The sequence below is a fragment of the Eschscholzia californica genome, unplaced genomic scaffold (assembly GCF_041429995.1).
Source record: "Eschscholzia californica isolate CP2 unplaced genomic scaffold, dmEscCali1.0.p SCAF_5, whole genome shotgun sequence".
Classification (NCBI taxonomy): domain Eukaryota; kingdom Viridiplantae; phylum Streptophyta; class Magnoliopsida; order Ranunculales; family Papaveraceae; genus Eschscholzia; species Eschscholzia californica.
In genome coordinates, this window is record NW_028238472.1 from 23,911,520 (window position 1) to 23,935,763 (window position 24,244).

General features: G+C 35.9%; 1 protein-coding gene across 1 annotated transcript; it reads right to left on the reverse strand.

The window, feature by feature from the left end:
- Positions 1–6,511: 6,511 nt before the first annotated feature.
- On the reverse strand, positions 6,512–12,023 carry LOC147537897 (Amino acid kinase family protein). The gene is made up of 7 exons (XM_086641203.1): positions 11,604–12,023; positions 8,215–8,362; positions 8,075–8,128; positions 7,793–7,884; positions 7,335–7,561; positions 6,886–7,062; positions 6,512–6,795 (listed from the first exon to the last, which is right to left on the reverse strand). The coding sequence occupies exons 1-7, from the start codon at positions 11,777–11,779 to the stop codon at positions 6,686–6,688; spliced, it is 984 nt and encodes a 327-aa protein (XP_086497329.1). The 5' UTR covers positions 11,780–12,023; the 3' UTR covers positions 6,512–6,685.
- Positions 12,024–24,244: the final 12,221 nt, after the last annotated feature.

Below are 24,244 nucleotides of genomic sequence, written 5' to 3' on the forward strand. Positions count from 1 at the left end.
ATGAGGTTGAGAGCCTGCACTGTTGTATCTCACCAAGTGAGCCTGTTGAGAGATGTAGCTTTGTATTGTATGTATCAGATTTGATAAGTTCAATGGGATATCATTGAAAACAATGTTACACCTGTGCTTCCAAGTGTGCCACATTGAGATTGCAGCAAGTTCTATTTGAGTAAGATGACTATCTTGATCTGCCTCTGAAGTAAGATTATATATGTGGAAGAACCAGTCCGAGAAGTTTGATACATTAGTATCATTGAAGTTAATCTTAGTGATAGAGTTTATCACTTCTCTAACCACAGGACAGGCTTGCAGAAAATGATGTTGAGATTCCTCTTTCAAGTTACAAAGGGGACAAGTAGAGGATAATTGAGGGATGTATTTGGAGATCTTCAAATTTAGAGGGAGAATGTCATGAGCAAGCTTCCAGCAAAAAACCTGAATTCTAGGGTGCAGATTCAGCTTCCAAAACTGTTTCCAGTATTTAAATGGGGTAGGAGTAGAGTTCTGATGGATGCATGAGATGCTTATATAAGGATGAGACAGAGAAGTTACCTGACTGAGATAGCATCCATTTATGTGAATCATGATGGAATTTAAGAGGGATGGATAGAATTCTGTGTTGAATATCTGTGGAGAAGAGAAGGGAAATGAGGGATTGGTTCCAAGTATTGTCTTCATTGATGAGCTGAGAGACAGTGGATAAGCTGGGCTGAGATGAGGGTAAGCCTAACTTCCCAGATCCTGGTATCCAAGAATCCTCCCAAATGTTTATATTGGTACCATCTCCTATATCCCATATAATGTTAGAGTCCACCATCTGCTGATTCTTGTTGATAGATTTCCATAACCAAGAGGAGGAGGAAAGACTTCCTCTTAGTTGAGGTGAGTATTTTGCTTTTATATGTTTGACCCATAATGTTGAAGGTTTAGTTCTGAAAATCCAATTCAACTTGCTTCTGAGAGACAAGTTGTCCTTTTGAATGTTTCTAAGCCCCAGCCCTCCCTTAGATTTTGGCAGACAAATTGAGTTCCAATTTTTGAAGTAGATTTTCTTTTTGTTATTTGTGATTCCCCACCAGAAATCCTTCTGCAGGGAAGTAATAGTTTTCTTGATCTTACAAGGAAGGTCAAAAATTGCCATCTGGTATCTTGGGGCAGCAGCTAAAGAGGATTTTATCAGTTCTCCTCTTCCTGCCTGAGATAAAAGGTTCCTTTTCCATATACTAAGTTTACTTTGCAGCTTGTCAATAAGGGGAATGAAGGGTTTAACTTTAGATTTGCCAAAAAATATATGGGTACCCAGGTAAGGATCATCTTTATTAATGGGTCTGACTTTGAGAATTCCAGAGATAATCTTGCAATGTCTGTGATGAACATTTGCACTAAAAAATATACCACTCTTGTGGAAGTTTATCATCTGCCCTGAAACTTCACTAAAATGCTTAAGAATATCCATAAGGTTATGAACAGATGGGATGTCCATTTTAAGGAAGAGAAGACAATCATCTGCAAAAAGAAGATGAGTGATAATAGGGGCTGAGTTGGAGAATTTAAAACCCTGTATAAGACCTTCTGATTGAGCTTTTCCCAGGAGCCTACTGAATGCTTCCATATATATAATAAATAGATAAGGAGATAAAGGATCTCCTTGCCTTAACCCTCTAGAGGGTTTGAAATAAGGGCCAGGACACCCATTAAGAAGGATGGAAGATGAAGTAGTGGAGATGCAGTTGTGGATAATCTTACAAAAATCTGAAGAAAAACCCATTTGTTGTAAGATATGGATGAGAAAACTCCATTCTATTCTGTCAAAAGCTTTTGCCATATCTAGCTTAAGACCCATGTACCTTTGCTTGCCTTTAAAAAACTTCATAGAGTGGATAATTTCAGAGGCAATGATGATATTATCTGTCCCTTATCTGCTAGGAACAAAAGCATTTTGATAAGGGCTAATGAAACTATCCAGTAAAGGTTTAAGTCTATTTGCTAGGATTTTTGAGATGATTTTATAAGTTGTATTACATACACTGATAGGTCTAAAATCTGAGGGAGTTGATGGGTTTTTTGTTTTTGGGATTAGCACTACATGAGTTTTGTTGATGTCTTTTGGTATGGTCATATTTTGGAAACTTTCCTGAACCATAACTATGGTGTCATCTGCTACTGTTTCCCAATTTTGCTGAAAGAAAGATGGGGAGAAGCCATCAGGACCAGGTGATTTATCCGTTTTTAGGTGATGAATGACTTCTGTAATTTCATCAGGGGTGGGGATGGAGGTGAGATTGGTGTTCTCCTCTGCAGAAATGATGGAACTGAAAAGACCTATGGTGGGTTCAGAATGGTTAGGAGAGGTAGAAGTTAAGGGTGGAGAAATGAGAGGTTAATATATCACTAATCTCATCTGGTTTGTTAGTCCAGATACCATCAGAGTTTTGAAGACTAGAGATCTTATTTATTCTCATCCTAGAAGAAGCAAGAGCATGAAAATACTTAGTATTTCTATCTCCTAGTGATATAATGTTATCCCTAGATTTGAGTTTCCAGTAAGTTTCTTGTTCCTTAAGGAGGTTATTTAGCTTCTCCATCAGCATGGGTTGAGTAACTAGGTCTTTGCAGTTTTCAAGTTGCAAGGAAATTGAGCTAATACTTTTTATCAGCTTGTTGTAATGATTGTGACTCTAATCAGAGAGAAGAGGCTGAAGGTCAATTAACTTATTATGGACCATGTCAATAGGAGAATCATCTCTATACATCTTCCAATAGTTCTCTATAATATCGATAAATTGGATATCTTTACACCATGCAGGATTAAATCTGAATATCTTCTTGTTATGATAAGTAGGAGAAGAGGTATTTAATAGTATAGGGTTGTGATCCGATCCCAATCTAGGAAGATGGGTAGTTATGGAGTTAGGAAATTTGTCTAACCAAGAATGAGAGACAAGGGCCCTATCCAGTAACTGTTGAACTAAAAGACTGCTTCCTTTGTTATTTGTCCAAGTATATGGGGAGCCTTGAAAAGGGATTTCTATAAGTCCCATACTCTGAGAGAGGTTCCTCCAGAAGAGTATCTGAGACCAGGGAATTTGAGTTCCTCCCAATTTTTCAATAGGGTGCAGGATAAAATTAAGATCTCCAATAATCATGTAGGCTGAAGAAGACTCTAAGTTCAAATCACAATAATATTTAAAAGAAGACCAGAAATCCCTTTTCTTGTTACTCTCTACTTCACCATACATAAATATTATAGAGAAGTTTAGCTCTTTCTTACTGTTAAGAAACTCTATATGTATCCAATTATGTGTCTTGCTTCTGATATAGATATGGAAACATTTTGTAAAAGCCACTGCAAGCCCTCCACTTGTGCCTGTGGGACTTTGCAGATTAATAGAATCGAACTGATGATCATTAATAATATACTTAACTTTATCATCTGTTTGTTTAGTTTCGGACAAGAAGCAAATGTCAGGCTTATGTCTTCTAAGAAGTCTGCCTAGCTGATGTTTAGTAATTCTAGAGCCAAGACCTTGACAATTCCAGCTAAGGATGCTTAAGGGGGGGTTGCTATTCATAATGGAAGGTTTCCTACAGTATTCAACAAAAAAATGGATAGGAATAATAAAAACTCTAATAAATTGTCGAATTACCTTTGAAGCAGATGGTGAAGCACTTGAACATCCTTTGGTAGTTGGAACTTGTTGAGTTTCAAGAGTGACTCCTGTTTCCTTGTTATGTTGGGTACCTGATCCTTCCAATTGGGGGCCAATTTGAGCTACATTTTGAATGGTGGAATCCTTAGCCTTAATTTGTTGGATAGAGACTTTAGGTTTGTATGCTCTATGTTTCTTCTGCTTTTTGTTGTTATCCTTGCCTTCCCCTGTTCTCTTATTCATACCAAAGATAAGATCAAAGTTTATATCCTCTGAGAAATTTGAAGGAATATCGGGTAGATTGATGTCAGAGGGGAGAGTTGAAGAAAAAAGGATCTTTTCTTTGGGGGGGAGGGAATTGAGTTTCAGGAACAAAGTCAATATCACCACAAGAGATACAATCTATATGTTTATCCTCTTTGAATCTTTTCCAGAAATGATCTAGCCCTTCTATGAAAGAATCTGTATCTTCGAAAATAGTGGCTTTCACTAAGTCTTCACTGTAAATTTGCTTTCTTTTCTCTCTAGTGACTTGAGGTGGGGCAATAGATTCAGTTTGAATATCAGAAAGCTTAGCTTGATTTTGAGGAGGATTGGGGGTGTTTTGACCTAATTTTTTGGGAAGATTATCAGAGGGGATGAGAGTTTCCTTCCCTTTCCCCGGGGGATCCAAACGGGCCTCTTTGTGGGTACTAGAGTTGGGCATGGGTTCACGGATTTGGATACCCGTCTGGGGTGCCTTCAAGATAGGTTCCTGGTTTGAGGTTTTAAGAAATTGTTTTGTCCAGCTGGGATTGATCTGTCTTTGAGGTGCCTTTATGGGTTGGACAGTCTTTGAGATGGCAGTAGGGTAAGTCTGATCAATAGGAGTTTTATCAGTGAGTTTCGACGTTGAGGGAGTGTCCGAACTGGAACTGGGAATGAAAGCAGTGATCTTCAAAGGTTGAGAGCTAAGCAGTGATTCGAGTGTAATTTGGAGGGGAGTAGGTTTGTTTGATTGGTTTTCAGGGACCTGGTTTGCTTGGGGTTGCAGTGGATTTTGGCAGGGGTGAGGTGAATGATCGATGACTCTACAGAAAAGGCATGTGGTTTTAGGAAATGGGTAGAATCTATAATTGATTCTGATAGAGTCACCCTCTAATTGAACTGTGGTGCCGGTCGGACATGGTCTAGTAACATTCCAGGCAATGTCTACTTTGATTTTATTGTCTTGAAGAGTAGTCCATTTTGCTGGAGTGAAACGAAGGACATGCCCTAATGGACTAGCTATAACTTTGAGATCAGATTCAAATTGGAGACAAGTAGGGATAGGAGACATTACCATAGAGAAGATATCGAAATTAAGGGGTATAGTTGTGGGATTTGTGTTGACATCCATTGCATGCAAGATTAACAGGTAATCTAGGATTAGGTAAGGTTTATTACCAAGCACTCTGTTTCTGTCTTCTTCTCCTTGGAACACAAAAATGAAATAGTTGAGTCTATTAGGTATGGGTTCGATGTTGAAGGGGAAGGAAACCTCCCATTTTCTCTTGAGTTGATTTTGAATTTTGTAAATGGGGATGCAATGGTGGCTACAGATTCTACCTATCAATTTTTGTTTGATGTTAAGAATATCTTCTGATTGGGTAAGTTTTTTCTTGAGGTAAACTACAGGTTCATTTGAAGGAGGAAGGTTAAGCTGATCCTCCATCTGTTGAGCTAATTGAGTTGCAGATAATGGTGATGAAGATTTTGGGTTTGGGTTTTGGGTTGCCATGATGCTAATCTCAGAGTGATCAGGGGGATATGAAACGTTTAAAAGGTTGAGGGAGTTGGCGTGTTTAATTGAAATGGTTAAGTGGAGAGAGAAATGTAGTTTGCATGCAATCCATAACTGGGTTGCCACTTGTATATGCTGGTTAGAGGAGTTAATATGAGGAGGGAATAAGAGCATGTTTTTTATGATTCCCATAAAACCACCTTCTAAAACTCCCGGTTTTGAAACTTGGGATTTGCACAAAGTGGAACTTTTTCCTGGAATTGGAATAAGGTTGTGGTGAATTCCTATACCCCAATTCTCAATGTCAGCTGACCTCATGGTGACTTGGAATTGACGTTGGGAGGGGGAATACACATAGACGACACTTGCAATGAGCACAGCTTCCTTCAACGGCCACGTCCTCATCTTCTTCAACTATTCCAACTACCGCCGGCAAGTGCTTCACCTGAAATAACCAAAACTAAGAAGAAAGATTTAGGATGAGATTCAGATAGCTAAAACAGCTCAACTAAGGAGAGAGGCAAGAAATTCAAGACCAAACAAAGAAAAAACCAAAGCTAAAACTAGGTAGAGAACGAAAACTGAAATCAAAGCTGGAAAAACCAAGACCGGAACTAGAGGAAGAGATGAAGCTAAAATTCCCTGCAAATGGGTCAGGGGTCCCTTATCTCCGACGACCGGCACAAAGTACTTGCAGTCAAGATCTAGGTAGAGAACGAAAACTGAAATCAAAGCTGGAAAAACCAAGACCGGAACTCAATTGGAGAGTTAAAACTTTAAGACTTGGTTCAATCTTGCTACTTCGACATCTACTCAAGCTCAAATAAGATTTTCTAAATGGCTCGTGACTTATAAAACAACTACAGTTTAGAGATATTATTGTTTCATGTAAGGAATGACTGATGATCCACTTTTAAGATAAATATAATTTTGTGTCCTGTTCATAGATCTCCAAAATTCTGTAAGAGCCCCAATAAACTAGCAAAAGTACTTTTTCGATTGGACATTTTTGGCTTCCGACAGTTCTAAACTGTTTTAAGTCAACAAAAAATGAAGGCACTCGGTTCAGTGGGAAAAGCAATCAGGTTTAGTTCGACCCTTTTTCTTACGCCTACAAACAAAACCACATTCATACAAAATTCTCACATTTTCTGTGACACAGCATTCACAATTAATACAAAATTTATGTACATACTAATGGTTTTTCGTAAACACCAACAGCTAACTAAATGGCATCCTAGCTCAAAATCGATTTTACAATTTTGAATCAACCTCAGATCTTTGTACTACTAGAATTCCAAGCTCCGCCAATCAAAGTGCCCACTTTTTCTCCCATAATGGCTTTCGAGATGTTACCCGGTTTTGATAAGTTAAAGACGACAACTGCAATCGAAATAGGAAAGCAAGAATCAGAAAAAACTAAAATCACTTATCTCAGAAACTACGAAAATTGTAAGTCAAATTTAGTTGTACCAGGAATGTTGTTTTCTTGACACAATGTGATTGCAGTCATGTCCATTACTGATAAATCCCTTGATGTAACATCTTGGTAGCTTAAGTTATCAAGAAGGCAAGCGTTTGGGTTTTCTCTGGGATCATGGTCATAAACTCCATCAACATTTGTAGCTTTTAGCACAACTTCTGCATTGACTGGATTCACAAACATATACAGCGAGTTATTACTTTATCCAAAGACTTGACACAGATGCAAAGCTTTGGGTAGCTCACAGATGAAAAAAGAGAATTGAGATCTGTTGGAATTAATCTATTTTTTGGACATCGAGGAGATCTGTTGGAATAAATTTTTTTTGGTCCAAAAAATAGATAAACCGAGATTTAGATGCGTCGACATTTGAGTAAGATCAATGAACAACACATGAATAATACTAATGAACTTGCAGACTGAGAAACTTTGAACTCACTTTCTGCGCAACGAAGAGCTGCGGCAGTATCTGTGGTGAAGAAGGGGTTACCAGTTCCTGCTGCAAAGATGACAACCCTGCCTTTCTCCAAATGCCTGACAGCCCTTCTACGTATATATGGCTCTGCAACTTCAGACATTCGAAATGCAGTTTGAACCCTTGTGGGGATGCCAATGCTTTCCATCGTTGCTTGCAGGAATATTGCATTCATAACAGTTGCCAACATCCTGAAAGATAGGAGAATTGGAATCGAAGTCAGGAAGGGATCAAATTGCTGGAACAAAATGTCGAGTCACTAGAATCACATATTTCATAAATTAATTGTGAGAGCTGAATTAGTCAGATTACCATCACCACTCACAACAAATATAATTTAAGCCCGACCACGAAAAAAACAAATTTGGCTGAAATCAGAAGAAACCCATGAAACGTATAGATGCCAAAGGTTAAATGCTTACCCAATGTAATCAGCAGATGAACGATCAAGACCGCTACATCCTGCCCAAGATGATCCACGGAAGATATTTCCCCCACCAACTACTATGGCAACCTGAAAATTATTCGCAAATAAAAGTTGTACTGTCATAATCCATTTTGCAATGACGGTTACATTTTTAATGGTCATCAGGCCAATCTTAACAGACCGAGTCAAGAGTGTAATAGTATATGTAAATTAAGAATTCAAAGAATAAAACATATGCAATTTAGTTAAATAAGCCATATATCAATACAAGGTTTACCTCAATACCGAGGCGAGTCACAGAAGCAACCTCCCTTGCTATAGACATTGTAACCTGTATAGGTTACCAAAACTCAGTGCTTACCAAAAAGAAGGAAACCTAAGAACATATACAAAACTTAAGAACCTCAATTTCCCCACCTTTGGATCAATATTTTGTGCTTGATCTCCTGCAAGTGCTTCTCCACTCACTTTAAGCAGAACCCTTCGCCATTTATATGAAGGCTGGGTCATAGCAGCTTCTTCCGTTGTAAATCCAAAAGGGGGCATCATTGACATCTTCTGCTGCCTGAATAATATTAACAGAGTGGAAATCCAAGATCAAGTCTCTGCAAATTTTCTTTAACAGTATAAGAACATTCCATCTAGGAGGAAAACTTAAAAGAAGAAAAATTCTTAAAAGAATTCGACATAGAGAAGGAATGCCCATCAGGGGAACGGAATAATCAGAATGGACCTCCCTTTTAGAATGAATAACACTTTTGTCACAAGAATATTGTTTTGAAGAAGTTATCGGTGGTAAAGATTCTTCTCCTCAGATTTTTGAATAGCCATTACTCCGTGGTAGTTGCATTACATCTCCAAAGAATAGCCATAAAAAATCTATTTTGTAAACAAGGAAGACTATTTGGTAAGTAGATAATGGGCTAAGTGTCTCTCTATTCAACACGCTGAGAGTCGTCATGCAACCAATTATTGTTGATATACTAAGATAAGTAGTATAAACATATAAAAAAATATGAAACCAATATGTTGATACTCGATACTAAAGGCAGAACTTCAATTTACATAAGACTTCAGATTTTGGTAAGGCAACTTCATTTTGAAGAATTTCTCTTGTATAATCCAGAGTAGCCAATAGGGCAAATTAGAGTAAGCTAGACTGCAGCTTGATAAAGCAGAATCTTGACAAGGTCATATTTGGAGCATCTGCCATTATATAAGGTGGAAGAGCTACTTCAGAAGATTCCATAGATCAGTAATGATGCTTTTACAGCTACCACATTGGCACATATACCGAAGGTTGAAAAACGCAAAATGCAAAGAAAATCAAAGAAGACTAAAATTAGTGGGTTGCGCGTGACAGGGAGGGAATATAGATATATAACATACACTATACATAACAAATTAGTCAATTAAATCCACGTATAGAAAAGCTATATTAGTAAGTTATAAAACATAATTATTTGAATGGAAACACAACATTTATCTGGTTAACCGGAAAGGCCTAATAAGAAATACTTGAGGACCAAAATATAAATGAAGTTATTTAGAGGCCTAGCTTTGCATTTAATAATACAACATTAATTCATCCCAATTGCAACCAATGACGAAAAAGATATACTAGAACAAATAAGATGCAGATTTTCAAATCTGCATCGTTTCGGGATAATAGTTCTTAACTTGATTAACAAAAATTAGCAAATCAAAGAGTGTTATCTGAGGTCCAGATTTGCACATTGCCGAAACACCACTTGACCTGCACTTTTCTTTTGTTTTCTTTACTTTTTCTTTTTGTACTTCAAATGAGTTTTAGTCAATAGAGAGAACAAAGTACAAGAGAGCCCAAAGGGCCTACACAATTACATGACTATTTACGATATTAAGGCTTCCCAACTGTGTACGATGTCGTACTGCGGTAACGTATTATAGTATAGTATATTCACAGTCCAAAGAAATAGAATTCCTCTAACATCCTCTTCTGCGACACTGCTATTTATATTTTCCTCTTTGAAGATCTTGTTATTTTTATATTTGCATATGCTTCATATGATTGCTTTCGTTACCATGTTCCAGAGCTCTCTGATTTTCTTCTGTTTTCTGAGTCCATTCCATTGCTCTAGATATTGTCCAATCGTCTTTGCTCTACACCAACTGACCTTGAGTGATCCTATGAAGTAATTCCATATGTCGGCCCACATGAGGTCACACCTCGTTAACTGATGGCTAGGATTTCTAGGTAATTTGTTTCATCTATATGATATATTTGTTCCTCGGTGAGTGTGAGAAAGACATCAATTGACTTATTCATTTATTCAATCAGGAAGAAGGTTACGCATAATGACCAGATTGCTGAATCCCAAAGGGTCTGGCTTAGAACTCTTACTCAGGATAGCAATTTCTGTCTTTTAATTAGATATAAACAGAAAGAGATACCACATCAGAAGTTTCGCGTATTGGTAATACACCATAAGAACTACCATCAGGCTATTTTAATAGTTTTAGGGGTTTGTTTACCTTATAGCAGGAGCCAGGAGCCATCATTCATACGATGACAAGCCAAAAAACTCGACTCAAGGCAATCGGATTGCCCCCTTAACCCGTTAAACAAATGTTAGGAGGCAATTCTGAGGTCTTCCTTCCCTTCTTGAGCGCATTTTGATTTCTTCTTGCCCATGCTACCAATGTTGAAACATTTCCTCCGAAATGACCAAAATATTTCCACTTAATTGATCGACTAATGAATAATTTATTAACGACATGCTCCGACTGAGATATGGAAATAGAAAGAAAAGAGTAAGCTGATATGGCACTATGTTACCTAATATTTGGATAAACCTTTAGCCAGCACCAAAACATGCTCTAGTATTAATGTTTTCTTACATATAATACACAGTAGCTACCGCATAAGGAAAATCTGTGAGGCTTGCAACCAGGTTATTCGGCTTCTTGCTCCTACATCCAAAATAATGAACTGAACTTCTACAGTATCACTTAATTCTCTCCACCGTGTGCCCTTTACTCAATTTCCATTTCACACAATTAAATCTAACAACCAAAAGATATCGGATTTTTACGCTGCTTCCCTTAATTATAACAAATGTAGACAAGGAAGCCGCTGCTTCAAATTGTAAAATCAGTTCGATGTCCAATGAGTCTGGCAATTCTCAGTCCTCTAGATGTTAGGTAAGCTAGAAAGATGATAGTGGAAGAAACCAAAAGTTTTGGTAGTATTGTTTACGATGTCAAGTATATGGAAATGACACACACACACTAGCACAAGAAAATGAACAAGAACTTTGCAATATTAAAGATATACTATTTGTAAATGAGGTGTGTCTTCTTAAAGTACTATTTCAGCCACTTCAGCAATCCAACTGATGAAACAGGACGACAATGAAAACAAAATATGATAGAGCAATAAACTAAATATGATACACGCCCAAATACAATTTCATCATCATACCATTATGCGGCATTTAATCAAGAAATGTAAACAATAGTAACATTTGTGATGATCACTTAACTTTTTAAAACGTATAAGCATATGCACTTTCATGGACACAGACAACAAAATGTAATAACACCCAAGTCTACAAACAAAGCTACTTGGTTCCAGTTCTTACCATTCATCACAAACAACAAAAATCTCCCGAAACCCTAAATTTTTTCAGGATTTTACTAACAAATAACCAAAAAATAGTCTCTAACAATGATAAACACTCAAAGGGTAAAGACACATAGTACTAGAAAAAGTTAGTTAATCATCAATCCGGGTTATACAGGAACAGTTTCAAAATAGAATATACCTGAGATTCACATGGTCAGGAAAAGGAGGACCCATTTCAGAGGAAGAACAGCTTGGAATTATCCTTATACTCGGCTTCCTCGGACAAACCATATTTATAGAGTTTTGGAGTTTAAATGGAAACAAAGATGAAGATAATGAAAGGGTTACAGGTGGAGAGGCCAAAGAGTTAGCCATTACCAAAAACTTCGTATCCAGGAGAAAAGATCAAGTAACCTATCTGAACTAAAAGGAGGGTAAAGCTAAAACACAGTTACAATCTCCAAAAGAAAGGGTTGCTTTCTCCTTTGGCAAGTGAAGTGAGAAATCCTACACTTTCAAGGGATAACTTTCACGCGTTTATCATAGTGAAAGACAGGGGCGGGAGAAAAAGCTTGCGGGCTGGATCCGTCCATTAACCACCCGAACCCAATGTTTCCACGGGCAGCCGGTGTCTGAGACGGACACTACCGGTCCAAACCGCCAACTTTAGGCGGACGGACACGAACAAAATGCTCAACTGCCTAACTGGTGTTTCGATAAAGCCCCATCCATTCATATATATAACTAACTTTGGAATTTTAATTGTATATATCTATTATATTAAAACAGCTCAGTCGGTTATCCAGGGGATAAGTCTGACCGTCCATTTTATTTTGGACATTTGATTGGGAACACATCCGACGGATGATATAAAATATTTTTATGTAAATAGACTAAAAAAAAGGTATATATATAAATTAACCAAAATTAGTTATAATAACTATTACACACATATTTATCTCCCTATTTTTTTTATCCCACAGATTACATCTTGGAAACTACCAACTTTACAGTAGAAAATAGTGGGAGAGATTGAAATAACTAACCCACTCTCCCATATCTTCCTAGATTCTCTCGAAGCCACATAAGTATTTGACTTAAAATTAAAATTCTCATTTCTCTCTCTCGACGGATGATATAAAATCCTGTTAGTGATTTACCGGCGAAGCAAAGAGGGATCTGTCACGTCCATAGGATGCGGCGGAAACCTAGTAAACAGTAATATTACTTCCAAATAAAAATAAATAGTAATGATTAAAGGGTTAGCATTTAGGTTGTCTTTTTTTTTTTGTTGAACTAGCATTTAGGTTGTCTCCTGAGCCCATGTGCATTACAATACTAAAAATTACCTATATCAAATTTATAAAGCTATAGATCTCTTTCATCTAAAGACTTTTACAATGTGAGACTAAGATATGGTACCAAAATTAAGTTTTTTTTCTCCACATTTTAGTCCCACATCACTAGTGATAAAGGAAAAAGTTATCAGAGTTATTTATAAGAGTTGAGAGATTGAACACTCTTTGTTGGGCTTTAATCAGGTTTTTGCTCTAAAGTGAAATTTAACGAGTGTTTTACAGGCACTCAAACAACAAAAGAAAATTGTGCCCAGGCCTGAATAGCCCGATACCTAGATTGCCCGACATTTTACACGGGCTCGGACGGGAGAATGGAACTTAATTTAGTATAGTGCATGCCGATTTTTTCGTCCATCTAAGAGGGAAAATTTGAAATATGTCTCTTCTCCCCGGACTGGAGGGCGTACATGATGATCCAGAAAATAGTCATCAGTTGGCTAGTCAATAAGTCAAGAAAACCAAAAGTCCAACGGGTCAAACCGTCTCAAGGCATCAGGACCGCTGAGTCTAAAGAGGTCTGCCACTTCAGCCCAAAATTTGAGAGGTCGACAAGATCGTCTTAGGAGCTTCGACCCTGTCCTGCCTCAAATACAACCAGGTTTGCCCTGGAATTTGCGAGATATACAAGGGGGTTCACGTAAACAAGGACGATACCTTAAGCTCGAACATGGGAGGGTAGAAACGTGTTTCATGCTTACCGACTCAATCCCGAATCTTCTCAAAAATCTAAGTCGGTGAAGATTTCGAGTATTCTGGCTGACTTGGGCTCCAGAGTTTCAAAGAAGGAAACATCTTTTAAAGAATCTATCAACTCGGCAAGATATCAATTAAGGATCCTAAAACAAAGGAACTTCTAGATATCCAAGATACGAGATCTAATCTTCTTAAGATACTTCTTGTTTCACCTATAGTTCTCCTGGTCTTCCCTCCTCGAACCCCCATTGATTTATCCCAGTCGAACCATGATCCCATCCTCCGGTTCTTCAATGGACTCTACAGACCCTAAACTCTAATTACTTGATACTACACGAACATAAACGCTTTAGGTTTAAAATAAACTTGGACTAAAGTTAGATTTACCCTGAACTTTTGAGTACTCATATATCATATAAACGATATTGGTATTCCATGAACTAAACAGTGTATGCAACGATTTACTATGCTAACTTTGCATGATATGAAACAAGTAATACGTCAATGACGCAAATAGGCTAATACACCTAACACATGATTTTATGTTGTTATGTTCAATGCGATATTATGATTTTCCTGTTGTTAGCTAACAATGAATCATCAACTCCTAAAAGTTAAGATAAATGTTTTGGAGTTCTCTATGACAGGTGCATAGGATGAAGAAGTTCAACCCGTCGAACTCAAAGAAACTAAAAGTCCCAATGGGAAGACACATCTTGCCTGGACAAGAGAATGTTGAATACTTGAAGAAAGCCTCGGCAAAAGGACCTAAAGAAGGGACTCTAAGGTACCCATACCTATTAAACTCGCTTTGTGAATTTAATAACAAATTCTCATGACAGATCAAGCCATGCTCCGTGAGGCACAAATCTAACCTAACTTTGACAATGTCACAAATCAAGCCACGCTCAGTTAGGCACAAATCCGACTTTGCTTTGATAAGGTCACAGACTAAGTCCTTCTAGTCAGTCACAACCCTCATCATAAGCTCTTCTTTGCAAGTTCCCCTTAAAGATATAATGATGTAAGGCATGGTAATCGGGCATCGTAGTAAGCCCTGCAAAAGCAGGCCCCCGAGGCAAAATTGTTGGGAATTACATTTCTCTAAGACTACCCTAATTATCTAACTAGTTTGGTAGCGGAATCTCAAACATCTAAGGTTTAACACTAAGTTATCTAGGATCATATATATGAACTAAAGATGAACAAGAATGGAAAGAAGAATACCTTTATTCGCTTTCCCACGAACTAAATCCCGACTAGTATTCGGAAGATAAGAGCTTCAAGTGTAGCTCCTCTACGTGAGACACCGAATGTATAACTTGAATTCCCTCCTTTCAGCCAGTTAGGACCTTTTTGAAGGTTGAGATGAAGAATTCCTTGTTCTAGACTTGATAGATAGAATGGGAACTTTTCCTCTGAAATCCTCTCTCTCCAATAGTTGTGTGAAGAGAATGATTTCCTTCTGAGAAAATTCCACACCTTTTCTGAACTCTATCTTGGTCCTTATATAGGCAATCCCTTAGTAGAGTTTGACTCAAATAAGGATTCCTTTAAGTCCCACATAAAAGATAAGCTTTGTCAGAGTCCCATCTGATTGGGAATCCCTATTAGGACCAAAGTCCTATTAGGGATTCCCCTGTGTTTGGCCGGCCAAACTAGTCCCTTAATGGGCTTAGTCTGTCCGGTCCAAAACTTCTTTTTGGCCGGTTAAGGTCAATCCCTTAAAGGGCTTGACCTAGTTGTCCCAAAAGTAGGTTTTACACTTTTCCGGACTTTCTTTTCGAGCCCGATTCTTTTCTATCTTTTAAGCACTTTCAGACTGGATCATATCCATCTATATGCCAATTCTCACTAGTTTATTCTCATTGTTCAAGATACCACTCATATGTGTAACCCGTTGTAGGATCCGGTCTATGTTAGCCGCGGATAACCAAAGTGATCTGACAATCGTAAACGGCTTCTAGCTAAGCATTACGACTCCTAATTGAACCTGACTGATTGATCTTCCAAATAAGGTCATCATTATCCTATGAGCCAAATCGTATGATCTTCCAAATAAGGACGCGACCGACTATGGCCATCCAGACGCGTCTTGAACGCGTCTGGAGAGACCGGACTTCTCGGACTCCTTGTCCGAGAAGGTCTATGACTTGGCCAGACGCGTCTTGGACGCGTCTGAAGCACCAAGACGCGTCCAAGGCCGAAGGACACGTCCGGACCAATGGGTCTGACACGTTTGGAACGTGTCAGTCCGGTCCGGTCAGTGCTAGGGCTAGGTCCTAGACTTGTCACGGGGCAACCCGAGAAAGTCAAAGGACATGATTGACCAATTTTGACTTGGGTCTTCCGAGTATGACTAGGGACTTTATCCGAGTGGAAGGTCTTGACTTTTCTTCTTCCGACTTTAGTAAATTTTTCCGATTATGACCCGGGCCATCCGAGGGCTCGAACGGAGTTTTTTCTTAAATTGATTTTAGAAATCGTTAACGAAGAAACGTAACGTGCCATTAGCTTATATTTTACGAAAATTGACTTAGAAGCATGTTAGACATAGAGATGTCACAATTTCCCACGAATAGAAAACCTAGAAACGAATCTAGGATATATACTTTTTTTTTTTCTAAATGTCATATTTTGTATGTATGTGATGCAGGGAGATTTTTCAGAAATCTTCCAAGAATCTTGAATTTCATAATATCAAGTTATTTTGTAGTTTCCTATTCTTTTTATTAGAGAATTGTTAGTTTTGACAGCTTTATATTTTTAGGAAACTTTCTAGGTTTTAGATTCCAGTATTTTATTTATTTAGAAATTGTTATTAGAATTTGATTAGGTTTAGGAAACTAGTATTTTAATTATTAGAAGTTGTTATTTGAGTTTGATTAGGTTAAGGAAACCCTAAGTCTATATAAGGGGGGACCTAGGAGTTGTTTTATTCATTCAAGTTTATCAATAAATTCAGTATTTAGTAGTGAATCTTATTAATTTTGGTTCTATAAGTCTTAAGATGGAGATCTAAAGGTTTTTTCTAAGTTTTAAAAGTATTAGACAAAGATTTAATTCTTTATGAAGTTTTCCGCTGCGTCAGTTGGCATCAAGAGCGAGGTTTCTCTTGGCTTAATGGCAGAAGATGAAGCTAAAAACACAAACCTCGACGGTATACGAGGTAACAATGCTATGTGGGCAAAAATTGACGGTTTGAGTCATCAACTAACCCAAGTGATGGAGATGATTAACAACCTGAATGTCAATACAAACTATAGGCCACTTATTAACAGAGAACGTGTTGAGGGATTCGCCCATAACCAAGTTGTTAATGGAAACGAAGGCAGAACACAAACACTTCAACAATATGTTGGCAACAAAGAACATGATGGTAACTATTATCCTAACCAATTTTACCCGCGTAGAGATTATGATGAATACAAAATCAAGACAATGATACCACTCTTCAATGGCTATTTGTCGATCGAAGAGTTCCTTGATTGGCTATATGAGGTCGACCGACAAGTCAATATGTCTACTACGATTCTCAATGAAAAGATAGTTACAATTATTGCTTGTAGACTGAAAGGGAGTGCCGCAGATTGGTGGGATCAATTACAACATCTAAGAATGAGACAAGGAATGGAACCCATCCAGAGTTTGCCATCTATGAAAGAGAACCTGGGAGAGAGATTCTTACCTCCTAATTATCAACAACACTTGTTAAAGATATACCAAAACTGTAGACAAGGGTTGCGTTCATTGAGTGAGTACTATGAGGAGTTTTCAAGATTGGTTCAGAGAAACAATATGGAAAACATTGCAGAATATGAAGATGTTGTAGCAAATCGGTTTCTAAGCGGATTAAAATTTAGTCTGCGAGAAAAGGTGGGGATAGTTACAGTATGGACTATTCAAGCTGCGTACAACTTAGCCCTAAAGTTGAAGCTCAGGAGCGGGAATATAGGAACTTTGGATTTAAAAGGGAAAAACAACCTCGCTTAAACATAAAAAAGGTAAAAACAACTCCATTAGAGAATGTTGAACCACCACAAATTGTGACTATAGACAATTTAAATAATATTATTCATGAAGCAAAATCCGACGTCATTGTGTTCACGGAAAAATCTCATAATATCAATTTACACGATGAGGGATTTGTTATTAAAGAAGTTGTTCAAGAAATTGAAGTGGTTCAGAATATTGAGTCAAAGGAAGTTGAATCAAAAGATGAGAAACTTAACAAGTTAGACATTAGTCCAATTGAAGTTCCTTCATACGAAGATCCATTTTCAGTGTTTTGTGAATCTCAAGTTGTTTCACAGGGAGTGGTTTGGAATTTTATTGGAAGCTCTTCATTAAAGTTAGTAATTTTCACAATCTCCGTATTCATGACCTTCACAAGTTTGTTTTTGGGATGAAAAGGGAGTTTGAATCACATCATAATTATAGTCAGAAATTGTTTTGTGGCCTAATAAAGTCTTTAGTCAAATCTGAAAGGTTAGTGATTCCTATGCATAATTAACGAAAACGATATATGAAGGGAGTACCGATCAAGACAACATTTAAGTCACTTAGTAAACTCGAGGCGAGTTTCTTTGAAGTGGAGGAGACTGATGCAGGGAGATTTTCAGAAATCTTCCAAGAATCTTGAATTTCATAATATCAAGTTATTTTAGTGGTTTCCTATTTTTTTAGTAGAGAATTGTTAGTTTTGACAGCTTTATATTTTTAACTTTCTAGGTTTTAGAATCTAGTATTTTATTTATTAAGAAATTGTATTAGAATTTGATTGGGTTTAGGAAACTAGTATTTTAATTATTAGAAGTTGTTATTTGAGTTTGATTAGGTTAAGGAAACCCTAAGACCATTGTTTGGCTTGGGAATGGAATGTGATTCCCTAGAATCACATTCCAGATCATTGTTTGGCTTGCGAGAATGGTGTGGGCCCGGGAATGTGATTCCCTCAAAAAGGGGTAATAGCAAACCCAGCGGCGAGGTGGGTTTGTGATTCCCATTCCCCCCGAATCACATATATTAATATTTATTGACAAATATATCCTTAACAAAATATTAAATTGTCAATTTTATTTATTTGTATGATCTGGTATTAATAAGTACTAGGTTCCCACCGCGCCCGTAGGGCGCGGTAGATCCCTTTTGGCTAACGCCGTTGAGATATATCACGTGGTCTGACTTCCCGTGTCAAGCATGCATCTACACGTGCATGTTTCAATATGTCTATTTTCACATCTTTTAGCGACATGTGAATACCTGTGATCTGAAATCAGTACACGATTTCATACGAAATCGGTACATAATTTCAGATAACCGATACTCGCTTGACCCCACATGATTTGAAAATAGACATATTGGAACATGAACGTGTAGATGTATGCTTGACACGGGAAGTCAGACCACGTGATATATCTCAACGGCGTTAGCCAAGAGGAATGTACCGCGCCCGTAGGGCGCGGTGGGGACCTAGTTAATTATACATTTCAATTTGGTTTGTGTTAATCCTCCCACTTCGATGCGGTTTCACCTTTTTTACATTTTTAATCCTGGGGGGATTTTTCAGGTGTGTCTAAAATTTGAAAGATTGATGAAAAACAGGAAAAAAACACCTAAAGAGAGAAAAAAAAACTATAAACCATCAAACTTCAATTTATTAAACTCTGCAACATATAACACAAATAAATACATCATTCCCATAAAAAAAACAAATACATTATACTTATCAACATTTATGCAGAAAAAAATGAGTAACTACTCTTCTCAAACTCTATGTAGTAATGTGATGTATTCATATACTAAACCTGTATGTGAGAATCCCAATTTAAGATGGTAAATTACTTGAAGGAAGGTAGAGAGGTTGCATTTGAAGAAAAAAATAACTACAAACATAAAAAATTTCTATTACTCAATTCTAAGAAGAGTAAATGTTTTAGGATGGGAAATTAGAATACGCGCTAGTTTGATATACAGTTAATTAACTAATTTTAACCCAATGGTTGGATCTGAAAAACTACTATGACCACTAACACTTCTGCATTTTCTCAATCAGAAATAAATTAATTTAACATTGTCAATCGATAAGGATTAAAATCTATAAAGTAGGAGAAAAAAGACGAAAAAATACAAATGATTAAACTGAATAAATCTACAACTACCATTTCTTAATATTGAATGATTAAAAAATACAAATGATTATACAGAAAAAATACAAATGATCAAACTGATTAAAATCCATAACTACAGAGATTGATCAGAGGTTAATAGTAAGAAGAAACTGTAAAATTTGGACTGGTATCGCATCTATTTCCTGGCCAACAATAAAATGAGAATGGGAGAGATTGGAAGATGGAAGATGAAGCAGTTGAGAGAGGGAATGTAACTTCAGAATGTGACTAATTTTTTAGGGTTTGTTGGCTTGCTTTAGAATGGAAGATGAAGTTCTCCATGGGGAGAGTTGAGGTTTTAAAGGTGTGACTAAGAGGGGGGGTAGTGGATAGGGATTTAGAAGGACATTCGTGGACAAAATGTCTCGTAGACATTTCGAGACATTTTAAGACATTTCGAGACATTTGTCTGTAGACAAAATATCTTTATAGACATTAAGAGACATTTGTCTGTAGACAAAATGTCTTTATAGACATTTCAAGACATTGGATTCATGGACAAAATGTCTTTATAGACATTTCAAGACATTTGGTTTATAGACAAAATGTTTTGAAGACATTTCAACATATTGAATCCATGGACAAAATGTGTAGTGGATATTATTATTGTTACATTATTATTATTATTACTATTATTATTATTATTATTATTATTATTATTATTATTATTATTATTATTATTATTATTATTATTATTATTATTATTATTATTATTATCATCATTATTATTATTATTATCTCATCATGGATGACAATTGGTAGGCATTTATTATTTTAGTATTATCATTATTCTCTAACCACACAAAATAATATATTTGTACTCATATTTTAAAAATATATTTTTCGAGTTTTGTGGACATTTGTGGATATCTGAGGACATTTATGGACAATTGGTGGACATTTATTTATTTAATTTTATCATTATCGTCTAATCATATGAAATAAAAATAATTGTACCATTATTTCGAAAATATATTTTTCGACTTTGGTAGCCATCCGTAGATATCTGCGAACATTGATGGACAATTAGTAAATATGTACCAGTTACAGAAGCGACCCCATAGGCTTTCGCTTTCGCGTCTCTCTAAAATTGCAGTCATGGTAAAATCTTGGTTTATTCAATCATCAGGGACTCCCAAGCAAACAAATTATCTATAAATAGAAATTAATAATTGAAGGCTTGTTATTCACCAGTATAACATGACTTATATGCCCGTGTCAACCAAGATAAAATATCTATCTATATGGCTAGGCCCATCATACTGGTTGTTGAATGAATAAAGTCAAGGTAATTCAAAAAAATAGAATACGGATTTATAAAAGGATATATATTATCTTTACTGGATATTGATATTTTCGGTATGATAATGGGTTGCCCGGGACTCGAACCCGGAACTAGTCGGATGGAGTAGAGAATTTCCTTGTTGAAATAGGATAAAAAAATCCCTCCCCAAACCGTGCTTGCATTTTATTATTTTATATAGTATACTAATATATTAATATAATAATATAATAATATAATAATAATATAATATAGTAATATGATAATAATATCATTATTACTATAATATAATATAATATAATATAATATAATATAATATAATATAATATAATATAATATAATATAATATAATATAATATAATATAATATAATATAATATAATATAATAATATAATAATACAATAATATAGTAACATATATAAGATAATAATAATATAACATAGTAATATAATAATAAGATAATATTATAAAATATAATAATAATAATACAATAATATAATAATAATAATAATATAATAATAATAATACAATAATATAGTAATATAAGAAAATAATGTACTAATAAGAGGATAATAATAATATAATATAGTAATATGATGATAATATCATTATTGCTATAATATAATAATAATATAGTAATAATATAATATAATAATAATACAATAATATAGTAACATATAATAAGATAATAATAATATAGTATAATAATATAATAATAAGATAATATTATAATAATATAATAATAGTATAATATAGTAATGGCAATAATATCATTATAACTATAATAAAGTATTATAATAATTAATATTTTTATATATTATTTATTATAAATTATTTAATTATATTTTTATCTTTCTTAATGAAATGTCCACAAGTGTCTTACATATTTTGAGAGACATTTTCTCTCCAAAAGCTCTCCAAATTTACACTAAAATGTCCTCACATGTCTCCAAAACCAATTTGTCTTGAAATGTCCTTAATTTCGTGTCTCTAACGAATACCACAGACATTTCAGGACATTTGAAATGTCTCAAACGAATAACACGGACATTTTGAGACATTTGAAATGTCCCCAACCAATAACAGACATTTGGGGACATTTTAAATGTCCCCAACCAATAACACAGACTTTGAGGGACATTGCCATGTCCCTCCAAATCCCCAACCACTACCCCCCCCCCCCCCCCCCCAAAAAACTGAATGTGGAATCCACGTTGAGGGAGGGAATGTAACTACTTAAATTAGTTGGAAACCAGAAAAGTGCATGGGTGGGTCAAAACTTATGTGTGTTTGGGTGAGATATACGGTAGTTTTAGATGTAGTGGTTTTATTTGGTAGTTAAGCATCAGTGGGAGAAAATCAAGGAACTTATGATTCAGAGAAAAGTAGAATGACACTATTATCCTTTCCTTTTGAGTCTATTTACATAAATAGATTTTATCATCCGTCGGATGTGTTTCAACCAAATCTCTAAAATAAAAGGGACGGTCAGACTTACCCCATGGATAATCGACTGAGCTGTTTTAATGTAATAGATTATTTATGTTTATTAATAAAGCTTAATTTTAGATAAATTTCTATTTAGGTTTACGAACAAAATTTTATTTTAGATAAATTTTTATTTAGACATTTATTTATTATCTTTAAATTCTAACCCTTTAATGTATCGTGTTATTATTTCATATCTACTAATTTGAAAAAATAATACTGATTTTAATATATAACAAAGTTAATGTGTATATTTTATGCAAAAAAAAGTTGATATGTATTTTATGTAGTTTAAGTAAGGGTAAAAGTGAACTTTTACAAATATTTACATTCATATTCCTATACGAACCAAACACCTAATTAGGAATATGTCAGGAATCAAATTCCCATTCCTGGTCAAACCAAACATCAAACTACGGTAATCTGTTTTCCAGGGATCACGTTACGTGAATGTGATTCCCAGGAATCACATTCCATTCCCGCGCGCCAAACATGGCCTAAGTCTATATAAGGAAGGACCTAGGAGTTGTTTTACTCATTTAAGTTTATCAATAAATTCAGTATTTAGTAGTAAATCTTATTAGTTTTTGTTTTACAAGTCTTAAGACGGAGATCTAAAAGTTTTTTCTAGGTTTTAAAAGTATTAGACGAAGATCTAATTCTTTACGGAGTTTTCCGCTGCGTCAGTATGTGTATGTGAATGCGTAGAATAATATTGCCTTTCTATAAGTAATCGACTCTTGTTTCTAAGCACAAATGAGTATGTGCCCGAATAATACTTAGAGTGTAGAGTCATAAGATCCATTAATGAACCGAACGATGAGATCATGGTCCAAGTGGGAGTAATCAATGGAGGTTCATGGACGTAAATCCAAACAAACCATAGGCGAACAAGAGGTAACCTAAAAGATCAGATCTTTTAGGGGTTATACTAGGAACTAATTAATTCCTTACGCAAACTCACATAAACTTTACGTAATAACTCATGAATGGTTATGATAGAGTTCACAGTAACGCAAACTTGATAAATTACGTAAAAGTTCCCAAAAAGAATTTTGAGTAAAGCCTATCCAGATTTAGACACCTGTTGAGCCCTTGTTCATCGATGGTGGGTCTGCCTCCGCAGGGTGCCATCTTTTACCTCGGAACAGTACGGGTAGATCTATGAAGAGGTCTACACATCTAAATAGTTATTCTCAACGAGTCAACAAAGGGGTTTTGGATTACGAGGCGAAGGATAAGTTTAACACTCAAGTGTGAAACTCATCAACCAAGAGTCATAGGAGTATGATCAGTAAGAGTTTACTCACCCAGGCCGACGGAGTTGAGGGCAGTGCCCTAGTACGCTTAACTTCGAAGAAATGGGATCTTGGAATCATATTGTTGAAACGGAGACGGTTTTCATTGGATAATATGGTAAAACTAATTTTTTCAAACATTGAATGTAGCACTTAGCAAATCATTTTTCTGTTTCATAGAGAGTAGAAATGGCGAATAGTATTAGTTCAGATTTAGATTCATTCTTTCCAACGGGAAAATTGGATCTATACAATTTTTTAGACTGGGAGAAGGACTTGAGAAGTAGTCTCGAGACTTCAAACGAAGAAAGCGTAGGAGAGAAACCAGTAAGTAGCCAGGAAATGAGTGCCTATGTTATAGAGGCAAATTTGACAGATATGGTTGATTTCCCCCCATGGGTATTTGATACCGGATGTGGAGCCCACATAATATCTGATTTAGATGGGCTAAAAGGAATACAAATCTAACAAAAATTGAGATGGTTCTGCGAGTTGCAAATAAGGCAAAAGTTGCTGCTGTAGTTGTAGGAACCTACAATCTCAGATTAGAT